Source organism: Xenopus laevis, chromosome 9_10S (genome assembly GCF_017654675.1).
Source record: "Xenopus laevis strain J_2021 chromosome 9_10S, Xenopus_laevis_v10.1, whole genome shotgun sequence".
In the NCBI taxonomy this organism is placed as follows: domain Eukaryota; kingdom Metazoa; phylum Chordata; class Amphibia; order Anura; family Pipidae; genus Xenopus; species Xenopus laevis.
In genome coordinates, this window is record NC_054388.1 from 38,125,074 (window position 1) to 38,144,000 (window position 18,927).

General features: G+C 44.0%; 1 protein-coding gene across 4 annotated transcripts in view; it reads right to left on the reverse strand.

Moving 5' to 3' along the window:
• The window catches only part of mtss1.2.S (metastasis suppressor 1, gene 2 S homeolog), a 64,094-nt gene that overhangs the window by 24,433 nt on the left and 20,734 nt on the right, over positions 1-18,927 (reverse strand). For all 4 annotated transcript variants that reach the window (XM_041578976.1, XM_041578977.1, XM_018237407.2 and 1 more), the window contains exons 2-3: positions 7,991-8,052; positions 357-430 (exon numbers count right to left, since the gene is read on the reverse strand). In XM_041578976.1, coding sequence (XP_041434910.1) covers positions 357-426 — 70 coding nt within the window. In that variant the 5' untranslated portion in view covers positions 427-430; positions 7,991-8,052. The remainder of the gene's footprint in view (positions 1-356; positions 431-7,990; positions 8,053-18,927) is intronic.

Sequence of the window (18,927 nt, forward strand, 5' to 3'; positions counted from 1 at the left end):
AGGAGACCGGGCAACAGTCTCACACTTTCAATTCAGCTGAAGGCTCCCATGGGAACAATTACATGGCAATGGGTGCCGCTATTCAAAGCAGCGGAAAAGGCCCGAGTTAGTCAAACAAGGCTTGTATTGGCAGCCAGGAGACTGCATAAATTCTGGTACAGACGCACTGGACCCAGAGCCCCCCCTAGTACAGCCTGCAGTTCTATCATCTCTCTAAGGGAAACAGATCCTCCTCAGATATTTCGGATTATAAATAAGCGCCTTTGGGCAGGTGATAATCACTTTATGGATCCCTACCTATCAACAGCATTTCTATCCAGCCAGGTATGCGCGTCAAGTGACAAAAAGGCACTTACCTCTTGTGTTAATAGCCATATCTGCTATCTTCTGAAAGGCATCCAAGAAGGAACCGGTCACAATGATCATAGACCTAATGAGAGAAAGACAGGACAAAGGGTTAATACTGGGAAGTTAATCGAGCTGCATATGACTGCTGTATACTGAAAGATGTATCACAGTCATTTTAAAATAAATATAAATATAAAAAACACTTAAACTGCCCAAATTTTAGGGATGCACCGAATCCACTATTTTGGATTTGGCCGAACCCCCGAATCCTTTGCGAGAGATTTGGTTGAATACCAAATCCTAATTTGCATATGCAAATTAGGGGTGGGAAGGGGAAAACATTTTTTTACTTCCTTGTTTTGTGACATAAAGTACAAAATTTCCCTCCCTGACCCTAATTTGCATATGCCAAATTAGGATTCGGTTCGGCCGAATCAGAATCCTGCTGGAAAAGGCTGAATCCCAAACTGAATCCTGGATTCGGTGCATCCCTACCAAATTTTCATCTATACATATGTAGGGCCAGAGACAACAGCTGAGGGCAAGATGTCAATGAGGTGTCTTGTGTAAGCCTCAGCTATTACTAAAGATGGAGGCTGCATGGGTGACTAATAAAATAAGGGTGCAGGCTTGATGTAAAATGAGGGAAAACTTCAAATCAGGGGGATGTAAACTTGAGGATTCACTGTATTTATTCCAATAAGTGGCAGGTTACAGGGGGCCCAGAGGTTGCAGGGGATAAGTTATAGGCTCCTAGTGCAACACAAAGTATCTGGACTCTCTCTCTGCACTTGGCCTGGGCAGCCACTGCTGTATATATAATGTTGTGTTGCTATGGAAACTCCCTAGCAGATATCTCTATAACAAAAAAAAAAAAAAAAAAACGAAAAAAGAAAAACCACACACACACATCCCGGATATAAATCATTATGTGAGGCAACTACCTGAGGCTTTGTGGCCATAAAAGGGAAACAGAACACGAAACAGAAAGAAGTGTGGTGAGTCAAATCATCCACTTATAACTGTTTGTACTCAGATTGTAAGCTCCTGTGACACGCTCATAACGGTCTCAAGTCAAAACAATATCGATGTTACATGCAGAACCTCTGCAAAAGCTGAAGCTCTTTAACGGAATACAATCATACAAAAAAAGATATCACAGTGGCACAGAGCCTCTCTGACAACCATTGTAAGCAGCAGTCCTGCCCTGCTTTATGGCTGAGATTCTGGCTATCTTTATAACAGAACATTCCATCACATTGACTCATATCCTATCTGATCCCCATTGTAAGCAGCAGTCCTGTCCTGCTTTATGGCCAAGATTCTAGCTATCTTTATAACTGAACACTCTGCCACAGTGGCACAGATCAGATACCTCCAGGCCATGTCCCATCAGGCTGGGTAACTGCAAGCGTTCTGGACTTGCCCTGAAGCAGCTAATTACTAGACAGACAGCCATAAAGACAGATGTACCTCCCCAAAAGGGCAGCCCTATGGTGTAACCTTTCACACAGCACCCAATAAATACAGGGAACATACTGTACAGGTTTGCAGGGTGAGGGGGAAGAAGTTGCTGATTTACAGGAAATTTGGCAGAAGTCCTTGGCAAGCTGGGAAATATGCTACGTCTTACAGGGAGTTCTTATGAACAAAATTGCAGCGTGCTAAAAGTTTAACTTAGAAATCAATGAGAAAGTGCTGCTACATGTGGGTTTTAATGACAGGACAACCCCCCCCCCCCCAAGCACTTGCTAAAGGCCAATTAGGCTGAAATAAAGGATGTTATATAAATGTCCTCTTTTCTTGCCAGAAAGCGCAGAATCCAGACGTAGAAATGTCGGCAAACCGCAATTATTTGATTCAAAGCAAGCAAGGGAATGGGGGTTCCACATGCCAGCTATTTCCCAAGATGCGTTGTGTTTGTTATTTTTTCTGCTACTCCTGGCTTTGCTGTACTCTGCTGACTTCCAATGGCTACAAATTAAATGTTCCTTCTTAACAAGAACTTCCCATCTTCCCCCAGTCCCTCCCCAACACCTAAACCAATATACACAAGTCATATTCTTAGTATTTATATCATCTGGATGATAAAGTCGAGAACCTTAAGTTAAAATGCTTCCCTGTGATTGGCAGACTGTGGCGAAGCCTTATTGGTCACCTCCAAACTAACCCATTTTTTTTTCTGCGGGACAGTCTCTTTATTTTGACAGCCCAGCCCGCAGTCCTGGGTTTCTTACTGAAATGATGCCAGAAAAAGATACAAAGTTTCTGAAACTTATTTATTTATTTTTTTTAAAAGAAAAGGTCATTTCATCAAAAAGCCCAGAACACTCAGCACCTGGACTTGGATACATTTGTAACAATTTAAAAAAAGCAATTGTAACTATTTACGATAAGCAAGTCTCTTGGGAGAACTGAGACTCACAGCTTAAAGGGCAATTTTACCTTCATTACTCAAAACTGAAATAACACATAAAACTTGGTCCTAAAACTCCCAGAACTGTGTTCAAACTTTCATAACCTGCCAAATTTTGTAAAATGGACGTGGGCAGTTAGGGGTAGAAAACGGGCGTGGTCAAGCTTTTTTTTTGCGGTGTGCCAAATCCTTTTGTTATGTTGTGAGGTAAGCTTGATCAGTAAACCCTCAAAGTAATGTTGCTCTGTCAAAAGAAACACAGCCTTTCTTTCCTTCTATTGTGTATACGTGGACTTCTGTATCAGACTTCCTGTTTTCAGCATAAACATCCAGGGCTAGGGCTTGAGCATGCTCAGTTCGCTCTTCCCTGTGGTAATCTAAGCCCAGAGCTATGAGTGAGTAGGGAGAGACTCAGCCAGGAAGTGATGTATGTAGGAACAAAAGTTATGGTGGAATCCTTGCATAACCCCCTGAAATCAGTACTAAATCTGGGTACTCAATTTGACTTTTGGAGCCCCAAGTTGCTCTGCCAAAATCAGTCACATGGCAGTCCAGTGATGTCTAGACCATATCCACACAGGTAACATTTGGTACGTCCAACACCTACTTATCCCAAAACTCTGCCCATATATGGCCAGCATCAGAGGAATGGGTCCAGTTTTGCTGGTGTTCTAATATAATCCCAGTTATCCTGCGGAATTCTTCCCCTTTAAGTGCTGGGCTTGAAGCCATTTTCATTTGTGAGATTTTTGGAATCATTTGTAAATCAGCAGCAGAACATGCGAGAACGGTGCTGGCCACTGGCCAGGAATGGCAGTAATGCAGGTCTCCTGCACGAGGGATCAACACATTCAATTATCTAGAGCCGGGATTTCATTTAAACAGGAATCTGACTTCTCCATGTGCTACATGCTAATCACCCTGCCAAACCAATGTGAACTCTGGGTGGCAATGTGCCCAGAAGGACAATATCTGGTAGGTCACTCTGGACATTCTAGTGATGGGCTGTGGATTCTGCACAACTTCCCTTAACTGCTGAACACAGCAAAGACACCTTTGACATTTTCTATATTTTTAAATGAATGAGAACTAAATCTACTGGTTTTCAAACAAGTAATAAAATTAGATGAAGAAAACCTAATTAAATAAATAAAACTTATTATATTTGGTCATGTATTTATTGAAAAAACGATCCAATAACATCTGCGTGTGGCAAAAACATGTGTATCGTGCTCTCGGTATTTGGTGTGACCTCCTTGTGCAGCAATAACAGCAACTAAACATTTTTGTTAAAGCACACGTGGCGCTTCGTTTTCCGAAGTCGCCCGAAGTTACGAAGAAACTTCAGGCAACTTCGGAAAATGAAGCGCCGCGTGTGCTTTAGCGCAGGCGACTTTTCATTATAGCAAACGGGAAGACACGCGAAGGCAGTTCGGGGAGTTTGTTGCCCAGAAGAAGAGGCGATTAGTCACCAGGCGACTTAATCATTACAAATCTGCTTATGTGGACTGACCCTTAGGGCTTATAAGGCAAGAGCTAACTATTGCAGCATTCTCGGCTACATATTCAATTCTGATGGTAGTCACTAGGGAGTGAGTACTAAAAAGAAGTTTATACTCCATGCAGGAAGTGTTTCATATTTTCTTTCCACAAATGTGCCGAAATAGTGAACTACAGCGCAACCTATAGCACACATTATATATTGCAGGGGGTGTGCCTAATGTCTTATGACGTACTTCCCCTTCGTTATTGTGCCACTGCTCCTTTATACATAAAAGTAGAATTCTGCAAAGAACAGTTTAACCTGAATGAAAAACGCTTTGCGTCGTCCCAAATGTTTTTTCCATCCTTTAGTTAATCTCAGACAGCGAGTCGTCAAGGGATTTGGGGGTTTTGGTGTGAATGATTCCCGATCCACTTAAGGAAGCTGCTCCGTCTAATAAACACCGCTAACTCTTTTAATCTGTTAGCACCACTGAAAGTCATGTGAGTCTACCAAAAAGTTAACATAGCATTATCTGCAGGGAGTTTGTGTGTTCTTTTAGAGTCTACATGGGTTAATACGTGGTGGCAATTCTTGTGGTGGCAAGTCTTGCACTGCAAAATGCATAAGGGTATATTTATCAAAGAGTGAAGTTAATAGTGAAGTTCCGCCACTAGAGTGAAATTCCGCCACTCTTCATTCATTTCTATGGGATTTTTATAGGCGTATTTATCAAAGGGTGAACTTTCACCCATTGATAAATACGCCTTTCAAAATCCCATAGAAATGGAGAGCTGCGGAATTTCACTCTAGTGGCGGAACTTTACTCTTTGATAAATTTACCCCATAGGCTTTTCACAGAAACTGACAATGATTGGTTCCCATGTGGGTAAATATACAGAGAAAGAATTCTGCGTTCCCACAAGCTAGATCCACATTCTGTGATGCCTAAAGAAAACAATATGGCAGCTGCCACCTGTGTATAAATAACAGATAGAGAAGGAATGTTCTGGGTACTTTGTACAGCCAATCAGGAACACAACAGAATAGCTGCTTGCCTTACATGGAACAGTGACTAAGACAAAGGAGGGAAATGCATGAGCGAAACAAAACATGCACCTGTCACTGTATGGGAGAAAGACCTTATGAAAATATTCACTATACAACATGGCAGCTTTACAAACCTGTTAGACCACATAATCCCAGCACACAGGGGAAGGTCTCTGGACACACATTTTGTGCCTGAATAGGAGTGGTATAATGAGTCAAGCTGTGTGTATGCCAGCAAGGGGGATGTTACACTTCAAAAATCATTTTAAAAAGCTAGTACTTCTAAAATTATTTCCCAACGGCAACATGATTTTTGGTGACTTCCCCCACCAGCTAAGCAGTCAGACATGACTCATGAGAGCCTGTCACGAGTCACGGCAAGATCAATGGGATGGGAGACCCAGTCATTAATGTTAAACCTAACAATTACACTCCTTATCATTATATCTTATATTAAAGGGCATACAGGAAATCTGGACCCCCATTACTTACAAATGTATGTCCTATTCCTCCCTACACCAGAGCTACATGTGAGTGCTGGGGGTCAGGAATAGAGATCATGGGACATGAGTGGGTCCTAGTAAGTTAGGTTAAAAAAAAAGACACACGTCCATAAAGTTCAGCCTTTTAAATCTATTTTAACCTGCATAGCTGATCCAGAGAAAGGCAAAAAATACGCATTTGAAGCCTCTCCAATTTGCCTAAGAGGGGGAAAAATTCTTTCTGACCCCAAGATGACAATCGGACCAGTCCCTGGATCAACTTGTACTATGAGCTATCTCCCATAACCCTGTATTTCCTCACTTGCTAAACACCACCCAACCCCTTCTTAAAGTTATCTAATGTATCTGCCTGCACAACTGATTCAGTCAATATCTGGGTAATTAAAAATCACCCATTATTATTACTTTCCCCAAACTAGCAGCCTTTTCTATTTGCATCGGGAGCATAGCCTCCTCCTCCTTACTTACATTAGGGGGTTTATAGCCAGAAACGGAACTAGAGGGGGGCGGGCCCTGGCGCAGGACGCGCAGCCGGGCCCCCCGAGCCCCTCCGTAAACCCGGAACTGGCCGGGATATGCGCGGACTGCCGGAGGGGCCCTGAGGGGGTGCGGGCCCTGGCCCGCTCGCACCCCCTGCTCCCCCGGTAGTTCCGCCCCTGTTTATAGCATACAGCTACAATTAATTTTCTGGACTCTTACAGAAGAGCTCCACCCATAAAACTTCAGCCTGCTCATTTTCGTCCTTGATATTATATTTTAAATCCTGCCTAACAAACAGACATACCCCTCCTCCTTTTCTATTGTCTCTGTCCCTCCGAAACAAAGTATAGCTGCTGATATTAACTGCCCAGTCATATGACTCATTAAGCCATGTTTTGGCCACATGTTTTTGGCTCATCATATTTTCCCTCCAACGTCAGCACCTCCAGCTCTCCCATTTTATTTGCCAGTCAGACTTCTTGCATTTGCAAATTTGCATTTAATATTGGTGCCATATTGAACATATGACGTGGTTCTCCCTCAACCAAATCTGCTGCCTCATTTTCCCTTCCTATGTCTACTACCTCATCTAACCCGTCTGCCACGTAATCCTTTACTGAACCCTACACCTAGTTTAAAATCTCCTCCAACCTTCTATCCATCTTCTCCCCCATCATCATTAAGGTGCAGCCCATCCCCGGCAAAGAGCCTGTAGCCCTCCCTACACCAATCTCTTAGCCACGCATGAATATCCCTAATCAGCCTGCTCCATACATGCCAGAGCTGTCCTCTTCAGCCAAAATGGCAAATCTGTTGCTTTGAACAAGCTGTGGACCAGCCCCCCTACTCTTCTGTCTCCTACTTCCCCTTTTGACTGTAACAAACCTGCCTCCCTCATTAGCCTCCACTGCCCCTTCTCCACTCCTGCCAGTGGTTGCTCTGCTATGGACTGAGATTTCTGATGCCCCCCCCCCCAATTATAGCAAGATATGTTTAAAGAACAATCCAACAGAAACCTGGCATCCCTAACATATATGGTCCCCCCCCCAAACAGTGTAAGACTGGGATTACTAGGGCCCCACCTTAAGTCCAGGAAGTCCACTTACACCAACTAATCTATGAGCGGCCATATCTATCCAGCGCATTCTGGCAAAGCTATTTTCAACTTTAAATGCCAGTCTGTAATTAGCCAAATTGTTCTGACAGCTAATTTTACTGCCCACTGGAATTGACAGCCCTTATTTAAAGAAAACATTAGGGTGGATATCAATAGTCTTTTTATATGGGCCGTGCAGGCTTGGCATTTCTACTAATCCAGGGAGCAGCCCAAAGCCAATGCCATGAGGCATCAAATGACTGCATACTTTGATCTGATGCTGGCAATACCACCCTTAAACCAAAAAATATTTATAGCCTACTATGTCATAGCCACAAATATGTATTTCCTTTGCCGGGATGACTTCACCCGCCTGGGGGTTTACAACAGCTTTACAGCAGGAGGCCATGAACAGCAAGCAAAGAACAGATAGGGAATATTATAATGCAAATAGTAAACCTCAAAGGGGATGTAAACCTAAAAGTACCATTTTGCTTAATTAAAAATAAATCTGACTATTTATATATTCCCTACTCTGGCAGGTCTGACTCAAAATATTGAAGCAGAAGCCAGACTCTTAATAGACTTGTGAAGAAACAAACAACGTTACTCACTTGAGATGGGACTGCAGCTTGGTCGCTTTGCTGACGAAGTCTTCCCAAGTCGGGTAGCTGGCCTAGGGGGAAGAGAAAAAGAGATGGTTAAGAGGAAACAGACTGGCACAGTTACATTTACTACATATTTTGTGGATTGTTTTCTAAGCATCACATGTAGAAGGTGCTACAAGTCATATGCACATTTTTATACCCCCCCCCCCTCCATAGAACGAAAATCCAACCAGGAGATAAAAGACTCTTGCAGACAATATTGTTAGTCACCTCAGCAAGTCTACCTCTCCTCTTCTTCTCAGACCTATAAGCAGGAGCAGTGAAGATGCATGTGCAGCTGCTGTACATTCCTGCATGTAAAAGGGGGGGGGGGGGAAGTTTCCAGCAGTCATTTCCTCTGCTCTAATGAAGACTTAAGTCTGAGCTAAAAATGGAAACTTGGATTTATTTCATGCCCTGAGCGCAAGAAATCCCAACAGCTCGGCCACAGTTCGCTAGAAACCGTGGGTCAGGCCTCCAAATTGAAGATTTTCTTTTTTATTGCTTGTGTGTTTTTAACAAGAAAGAATAGGCAAGTGTTCATTTTTTTTTGGAGAGGACCTGGAATTTATCCAGATGAGCAGAACATCAGTGCCAATCAAAGCAGAGATTAAGCAGGAAGTAAAGCAAAAGAGCAAGTGGTCCCTAGGCAAAAGATTATTATAAAAAATTAAAAAAAAAAAAGTTCAGGCACATTGGCCTTAGAGGTGTAAAGAAAGTCATGTCCAGAGGATATCCCAGGAGCCACCCTCTGCTCCACTAATCAAGGTTTTGCTGAAAGGTAAATTTCCCCTTTAAAACCAGCCTTCTTACTTTCCTGCACAACTATGAGCAAATAAGAAGGCCATCAGACCTCTCTGTGTGACTATGAGCAACCTTAGGAGGCTAGTACAGAGGAATACCCATGCATCAAGCATGGAGACAAGTGAATCATGCAGTACGGCATCAGACTGTTATCTAAGAGATTTCCTGCCACTTTACCTGCCCAAACTGCACCCAAATTAGGGAGGTTTTGGGTCCACACCTTTATGTTCAGATGTGTGCGAGTTATATTAGTGATATACCTGCACAGGCAGTTCCACCGCATTCCTTAGCGGCATTGACACCCCTCCTTTATTATCACATTGGAACATCCAAGGGCTCCTGATGGGCCCTGGAGCCTTACATCATTATTTATAACTGCCCCCTACTTTATTTAAATGTCTGTATCTACTCCCCACGTTCCAGTGCTTGGATTGCGGGAGTTGTAGTTCGGCACCAGATTTAATTGCATTTCAGTGCGGACATCAAACTTTCATAAAGACAACTCTTCCTTCCTCTGGAAAAGCCAGGCTTATTTACCTAACAAAAATCATTAGTGAGACGAGCCCCTAGCAGCATCTGGAATAAAAGTCACCAGTAGCAGGTGGCTGTGTTTCTCGCCAGTAGGGCAAGCAGTCCCAGAAGGGAAGGTTAAACAGCTCAGTCAGAAGTCCCAGGGAGCACAGCTAAAAGACTTACAGAGAATCCTGGGAGCTGTACCTTGCACATCCTGACTCACTTACCCTACAAACATACAGATATCCTAATAACTGTACATAAGAACATGTACTTGTTGTTAAGTAGTAAGCGCCACATTCTTAGCAGTTTGCTCCATCCACTTATACCTTATTTTGGCAACCACCGAATAACGCGCTGCGCGAAAACGCCGGTGTCAAGTCGGATGCGACGGAAATAAGGTAAGAGATGGAAATGTCGGATGAAATTGCAGCGTTCGTCATAAGCGTCACAACTGTCAGATGCAGATGCAGCGTCTGCATCCGACAGTCGTGTCGGACGAACGAACGATGCGACACCATCCGTTGTTCCTGTTGCTTAACTTATTTCCGTCGCATCCGACTTTGACAACTGTGTTTTTGCACAGCACGTCTGATTGCGCCGAAATCGCCCGTGGAGTTTCACCCTATCTCCTGTGCCAAAAGGCTGTCGTATAGACACTCATGTACAAAGCCCACGCAAAACAAAAAGCAGCATATAGATATAAAGTGAGGGTTCCACAGACATTGTATATTATACTTTAAATTACAAATTACTCTTTCCTATAGGAGCAACAGGAAATGCCGCAAGTTATTGATGTACTGTGCATACAAGGAGAGCTCTCAGCCAAAACATATGGTTTCAGGACACTTAAAAGGACACAAAGTGCTGTTCCCCTTATATAGTCAATTCCTGAAACTCCTTTGGTCTTTTATAAGGAAAGCCTGCAGCCTTATAAATGCACCATATCCACTACTTGGGATTCGGCCGAATTCTTTGTGAAAGATTCAGCCGAATACTGAACACGAATCATAATTTGCTTATGCGAATTAGGGGCGGTAAAGGACAAAGTGGGGAAAAACTCTTTTTACTTCCTAGTTTTGTGATGAAAAAATCACATGATTTCCCTTCCCACAATTAACTTACATATGCAAATTAGGATTTGGTTCAGCCAGGCACAAGGATTCGGCCAAATCCTTCTGAAAAAGGCTAAATACTGACCGAATCCCGAAATGAATCCTGGATTCAGTGCATCCCTACTTATAAATAAATATAAAGTGAATAAAGTAGCCCCTCTTGTAAAATATAAGGATATTATAAGTTACCGAGGAGTCTCATGACCATATAAAAACACGAGGCCGAATGTTTTTATACAGGTCATGGAACTCAGAGGTAACTTCTCATATACTCATATTTTGCAACTGGGGATACTTTATTTATTATAATACACAAATTTCAGTAAGTCATGTGACAGAAATGACATCAGAACTCACAGTTTTATAGATATAATTTACAAGATACTTATGGCTTTTGTATATTATATGATGATAATTAACTCTCCTTAGCCTAACTGAGCTGATGCAATTAACCAAAATAACTAAATATCTAGCAGATTTTCAGCTATAAATATGTATTTTTGGACCAAAGTGCTCCTATCACATATCTATAGTCGTGTACAGGTTCTGTGACAATATGCATTTGCCAGCCCCTGGGATATTACCACAGATGCATACCTCCCAACTGTCCGTTTTTTGGAGGGACAGTCCCTCTTTTGACAGCTCAACCTGCAGTCCCTCATTTATACTGGAAAGTCCCTATTTTCTCTGCACTGAACAGCCAGAAAAAGAAACAAAGATTCTAACTTAATTGGCTTTTAGCAGAGAGGCCAGAACAGGTAACAGGTGCAAATAAGATATTTTGTAACAACTTTGAGACACAAAAAAACAGTTTAGATAAGGAGAAATATTTTCAAACTTTCATAACCTGCAAAATTTTGTAAAATGAACATGGTAATTAGGGGGTGTGGCCACAGATAGGGGCATGGTCCAAAAATTTTGCTATGTGCAACAAAAAATTTTTGCCCCTCTTTTTACTTCCAAAATGTTGGGAGGTATGCAGATGCCTATGGTCTGTTTGGGATGAAGCATGTTAACAGCACTAATCCCTTTGCTAGGCTATTTATGACAACGTATAATAAGCGAGCAGAAAAGGCAAGGGAAAAGTCTTGAAGTCGGGTGGGGCCATACTGCTTAACCACACGATTCATGCTTATCTGAGAGCAAACAGCGAAATTCAGTCTGTAATGAGTCAGAGCACGGGGCTCATGATACATTCTGTATCCCTAACCGCACATTTAATCACAGGAGTGTTGGCACAGACATTTTGCCCAGTTGCTATGGCAACCTTGGCAACAAATCTCTTGTGCGTATGTGTGGTTAACCTGCGGTGTTATATCACCGGCAAGTGAATGATTCTCAATCTCCTGCTGCAGCTGCAATGCTTAAACAGGAGGAAAGCTGCATGCTGGGAGTTGCAGTCCAGATGTGGGGGGCAAATCCCAGTTCATGAATAACGCAGGCTTTGCAATCAAGGCGAAGGCTGCACCTGCATGGATTTTTCTTCTCATATGTAATACCTAACCAAATTCCTGGGAATTGTGCCACAGACTTCCAAATATAAATCCAGCCTGACAACTTGCTTTATACAAGAGCAAGATAGATATTCTGGTTAGCGGTTACCGGTCCAGCTGCTGGCTGTATCAATGTCTGCAAAAGTGCGGTGTCCTGAATGTTAAAGGAGAACTAACCACGATAAATGCAGACCCTTAAGGCCCCCATACACTGCCGATAAAAGCTGCAGACAGACCGAGTCCGATAGCCCAATATCACCCACTTCAATGTGGGCATATCGGTCAGAGATCCGCTCGTTTGCCAATGTTTGGATCTCTACGTCTATGGTCACCTTTATCCTAAGAACCTACAGCAGCAGTGCAGAGACATGGCATGCACGGACACTGAAGATCAAGGCCTCCAAAGCTCCCCATCTTTCCACTCATGATCAGCCCCATAGCCAGTGTCTGTGGCACTGCACGTGCTCAGTCGTTCTGGGATGCTGTACTTTTGCCTTAGAAGACCTGTTTCTATTCCCAAAGCAAAAAAACTAATGAGGTGCCAACAGTGTCGGACTGGGGGGCCCGGGGCCCACCGGGACAGCTGTCTAGGGCCCCCCTCTGGCCTCCCCGTCCGGCCCCTACTTTGAAGTGCGCCGGCGCGCACGCATTCTGGCGCGCTCAGCGCGCACGCACGATGCTGTACTCGCCGCATGGGCGCATGCGCAGGCTGCGCGGCGCAGTTTTCTCTTTCCGATTTGTGAATGGAGAGAGGTGGTCTGGCCCGGCGGGGGCCCATGAGGGTCGGGGCCCACCGGGTTTTTTCCCGGTGTCCCGCCGGGCCAGTCCGACACTGGGTGCCAATAAGATTATCAGGCCCCAGTTCCACTGCTACTGGAAAACAGACAAACAGGAAGTACATAACAGAGGCAAGCAAAATGGCACACAGCATACACAAGGGTGATCCGGGCCACTTTGCAGCTTGCTGCTACCATCCCCCTGCCCCCCAGCTCTGTGCTGAAAGAGCAGAATTTAGTTTGAAAACGTATTTTACTCTTCAAGGTATCAGGAGTGGCATTTTTGCTGCCTCTGGTAACCAGTAGGGTGCTGCTGTCTGAGGAAAGTTTCTCAACCCGCCCTATAGCATATACATGCACCTAAGTGTAACTGGGGGTATTTACGTTGGTTATTCCACTGTGGGGCTTTATAAAGTATTAGCATTTTAAGCACTGCGTATCTTGTCTGCGCTATATAAATGATGATGATTTCACATACAGTAATAACATAGGAGGATGCATCTGCCAGTCAGCCTGTACATCACAGGAAGTCCCACCCTTATCACACGACAGAGTAGAAAGCACATTCTATATGGGGAAGTGCAAGTTTAGAAAAAAAGAAATCAAAATAAAATTTAAAAAGTGTCAGTTTCTCTACAAGCCTATAGCACAGCATGGGCTCTGTAAATACAGACTGCCACCCAGTTAGGGTTGCCACCTGGCCGGTATTTTACCGGCCTGGTCGGTAAAAATGATGCTTGAGCCCAATGTTATTAATAGGGAAAAAAAGATAAAATACATAGGAAGGATGGTATTTTTTTCCAGAAAAGGTGGCAACCCTACATACAGATAAACTGCAACTCCCTGACAGTCCCAACCCCTCTGTTTCATATATCTTGAGCTGGTGCCACACATTGCACTAGGGACAAAAACCATTCTGCACTTTGATTTTCTGCATCTATTAAAGGGATATGAACACTTTTTATATTTCCCCAGTGCCTTATATTTCTATGAGAGTCCAACCCCGGCAGAGCAGATAGCTATACAGAAAGGGAGGAGGGGAGGTTGCAAATGCAGATTTCACTGTGTAACCTGAACAAAGAGAAAGTGAATGGGGGCAGTTGGACACAAGCTGCAATGCTCCGGTTACTACTTCTTGGTATGTAAACTATGTGTTAGTAGAAAGGCAAGTGTTTTCCCCAGCAACGTCAAGGACACACAGAATCCCACCAATCACACACAACATTATCTAGGGTCGGTACCAAAGAGTATTGGTCAATATATAGTCACCTCTAGGGGGAAATAAAATATTCAGCACATTCGGTTATATACTGCATTCTGTTGTCTGAAGAGGCCTATGTCCAATTTACTGTAAATGCGACTAAGTTCTCTGCAGCCAACAGTGCTGTAGGATGTGACCATTCAGATAAATGTTTGTGAGCCACTTGTTCTGCTCTTGGAATACATATACTTGCCAAGAAGCATTAATGTTTGAGGCAGAGACACACTAATATAAACCAGCGCCAGCAAACAAACTGTAAGCAAAACAATTGCCGTTTACTAAATATTCCACATTGTTTTGTCTAAGCAAAGACTCTGCTTTCTGGTAGGCAATATCACTTTAATGGACCCATGAGGAGGCGTGCGCACAGTCTCTGGTTGCTCTGCTGGAAAAAGAATTTGTCTGTTCGAACCCAAGAAGCGCGACAGATACCGACCCAAGCCAAACTGTCTAGCAGGACTGGGGAAGCAATTAGATCTGGCACTGTCCAGGGTTGGACACTACGTTCCTGTCCACTGAGAACAATTTATTGAAAATAAGCAGCGTTAAGAGCAAACAGAGGAATGCAAGGGACTAGGGCATGGGTTCAAAGTCCTATAGGCTACCAGTAAATACATCTTAAAGGAGAAACAAAGCCCTTATTAACCCCCCCTACCCCACATAGACCACCCTCCCTCTTCACCCGCAGCCTAGCTGCTACCCCGGGCAAATGCCACTAACTTTTTACTTACCCCACAGTGTATATTCAGGGATCGGAGTTCACGGCAGCCATCTTCCGGGTCTTCGTGACTTCCTCCTATGCTTCGGCAATTTCCGTCCATTGTCGCAAACCGGGAAATTGCTCCAACTGCGCATGCGCCGCTCCGCCGGTCTCATTTTTAGATTACCAAAGACCCAGAAGATGGCTGCCGTGAACTCCAATCCCCGAATCTGCACCAAGGGTTAAGTAAAACGTTAGGGGCATTTGCCCGGGGTCGCAGCTAGGCTGGGGGGGGGGGGTCTATGTGAGGTGAGGGTAGGGTTTTTTTTTTTTAAATAAAGGGTTTGTTTCTACTTTAAAGGGAAGTTAAACTACCTATTGTCAATATAAGTAAGTCAAGGCCTATGTCACATCCTTCTGTCACTAATTCCCAATAAAGACTGTTATCCCACCGCTACTATAGCCATCATCTCTCCCTACTATCCCACAGCCACAGTCCCTTCCCAGAGGCTATTATCCCACTGCTACTATAGGCACCATCTCTCCCTACTATACCTGCTATCCCACAGCCACACTCCCTTCCCAGAGACTATTATCCCACTGTTACTATAGGCACCATCTCTCCCTACTATACCTGCCACCCCACAGCCCCTTCCCAGAGACTATTATCCCACTGCTACTATAGGCACCATCTCTCCCTACTATACCCCGTTATTCCACAGCCACATTAGCTTCCCAGAGACTTGTATCCCCCCACTGTTACTATAGGCACCATCTCTCCCTACTATACCTGCTATCCTACAGCCACAGTCCCTTCCCAGAGACTATTATGCCCACTGCTACTATAGGAACTATCACTCCCTACTATAACTAAGGGATGCACAGATTCCAGGATTTGGTTCAGTATTCGGCCAGGATTCAGATTCGGTCATATCCTTCGTGTGCGGCTCTCTTTTTCCCCAGCCCTCACTGATTTGCATATGCAAAGGACGCTTCGGATTCATTTCGGTACTCAGCCGAATATTTCACAAAGGATTCGGGGGTTCAGCCGAATCCAAAAAAGTGGATTCGGTGCATCCCTACTATAACTGATATCCTATAGCCACAGTCTTTTTTTTTTTGCAAGATATTGTAAATTGCATTTAGAAAACAAACATTGTGTCCATCTGCTTCAGGGCAAGGTCACACAGGGTTTTTTTACGTTGCGTTTTTAAAAACCCGTGACCAAGCATAAATATGCATGAAATGAAGCCCTGCTGAAAATAATGGAATACACAGTATAGCAATTCCCATAGGGTGCAAGCCAACATCCACCACGAGACACCAGTATTTTAGTTTTTCAGCAGAAACGCTAATACGCCAAAGAAACACCATATTACTGAGCTATAAGATTTGGAAATACATTTCGCTGAAATATGCCACATATTTTGGCGGCCAAACCTCGCAAGATGGTTTGCGTATATCCATATTTGTGGCAGTGTCTGCTGGTGACGTAATTATTTTGCGTATTAACAATCGGTCTGGCTACATTTTGCATGTAAATTGCCTTTCCACTTTTTTTTTTTCACAAAAGTTTAATAAAAAAATTGAGCGGAAATGTGGGGAATGAGGAAAAAAAACAGAAGTATATCTTGGGGAAAGAAAAACATATACTCTTAATATATTCAGCTTGTAAACTACACTACTCTCCCAGACTCCTCAGCTAGCTGCATTAGATAATGAAGATACGGCAAGAAAGCCCATTATCAGCCCAGCAGTCAATGACCCAATGTGGTTTACAGCAGGGAATGTTATTTGTTTTGTAATCTCAATGTTTCCTGTCCCCACATCCTCTTCCAGCTACCAGAACTTCCCATTGGAGCCCCAAACCCACTGATGCACTTGAGTGTGTTGACCCATGTAATGATGCACAGGAGGAGTAATCCCTAGGGGGACACTTTCCAGTGACCCCAGCAAAAAGCTAGCAACATGATTTCTATTATGCTTAAATCAGAAAAAATGCATGAAAAAGTTTAAATATGATCTCTGGCTGTGCATATGGGAGGCACTCCAGGGCCGGTCACTCTAAAGGAGAACAAATTCTATTTGGAGAAGAGCAGCCAGTAAATTGTTGTTTAATCAGCATCTTTACATTCCGGTTATTTTGCTATTACACATAACAGGGGGCATAGGTTACTGCATGCATGCATAGATCATTCCTGCAACAGACAGATTTTAATTTATACGCAGGGGTGGGAGCAGGGGCGTAACTATAGAGGAAGCAGACCCTGCGGTTGCAGGGGGGCCCAGGAGTGTAGGGGGCCCAGTGAGACCCTAATTAATTAGCAATTTTAATATATCTTGGTAAAATAGGCCAACTTATAAATATTTTGGGGCCCTAAATTGAATTTGCTATGGGGCCCAGTAACAACTAGTTACGCCACTGGGTGGGAGCTGCCATATATATTCCCATAGGGCAGGACAGTATAAAAAGAGTCAGCTTTTGTGCACAGAATCTCTATTTTGCACTTCTGAACAAGGAAGATCTCCCCTTTAACACACACTGATAAAGGAGGACAAACTGCCTCCCTTTCAAGCCAGTGCCTTTTGCCAGAGGGAGAGAGAAGCCAGGAGCAGCAGTTGGGAAGCCTCACTGTGAAGTGCAGTATTCTAGGAATTCCACTTGTGATCTGCCTCACTTCAAAGAACAAGGGGGGCTGCTGGTTGTGGCAAACTCCTGGCCTGCCTGTCCTAAACCCTGCAGTACAGAGTGGAACTAAAGCTGGCCATAGACGCAAAGATCCGATCATACGAATCATCGTACAAATCCTCTATTCGTGCAATGAGATCTTTGCGTCTATGGCCAACTTTAGAGGCAACAACCAAACCGAGCTCACCTTAAGGGTAAGGACAGACGAGGAGATTCGGGGAGATTTTGTCGCCTGGCGACTTATCGCCACGTCTTTTGCGCGACTATCTCCCCGAACTGCCTCAGCGTTTTTTCCCCATAGGCTACAGCGCAAAATCGCCTGCGCTAATGCGCACGCGGCAATGCGTTTTCAATAGTCACCCAAAGTTGGGCAATTTTGGCGACTATTGAAAACGCATCGCCACGTGTGCATTAGCGCAGGCGATTTTGCGCTGTAGACCAACAGCAGCTCCTCTGTGGGCCCAGAGAAAGGGCAAATGTACGTGCGAGGGCCCAATCTGCTAATGAATGATTGGAACGTCTTTATCCTTTGATCCTGTCTCGCCATTCACCTGTAAATTCCTGGGCAGTACACTCGGAGAGTTAAAGGGGTGCTATGCAAGGAGATTTTATATGGCAGGGATATGATCAAAGACATATCCAGCTGTCTGTCAGCCATATGTTACTGGACAGATCAACCCCAAAGGCTGAGCTTTCTTTGGGGTGGATTCCAATGGAACAGCAGCTGTGTATGGAGGGAAGTTGGTTTAAAGGTATAGCACTGGTACCAGAATGCATAACAATACCTGGGCCTCTGTGTACCTGAAATGCCAGGGCCTATTTTGATTCTCAGTCCGGACCTGTTTCAAAGGCTGGGTGGTACAATACCCTAAGCACCAGGGTGCGGCCTGTCAGGGTCTCGGCACATTCCATTCCTCACTTTAAAGGTGACGTTTAAATGTGTTTAATAAAAGGCACTTTTAACTGCCATTCAGCTCACATGTACATTAGTCCTTTAAATATACCAGCTTCTTCATGAACCTGGCCAAGTGAATGAATGGGTCATTAAGGCTGAACAAGTAGCCCAGGCCCTACTGCGTTAAGAACTCCCATACACTCATCTCTATTTCCAGAAACTGGCAGTTTGTGTGTACTCAAACGATTTGCTTATTGGCCTTTAAAGCCTGGGAGATTCTTCAGAAACTTTCTGCAAATAAAATCTATTCATACATCCAGTAATTCCAGTCAGCAAGTGACTGCCATGCTGAACGTCACACCAGGGCCGGTTTTAGGGTGCCATTAAAAATCCTCTCTAATTTGACCCATTCTCAGCATTCTGGGGGTTAGTTTGGGGGGCACACGCCAAGGAAGAGCACGGTTCCAGTGATATGACGAAGCTGCACTTTCATGTGCCCGAATGAGAGAGAGGAAACACAGAGAACAATAAAAGAAAGATGGATCTAGAAAACAAATGTACTGTATAGTGTAGCTCTGGGCCACTAACAAGGCCCATTTCCTCAGATAAGCACAATTACTATCAAACACTTGAGAAACACCAAGTGTGACTTAACTAT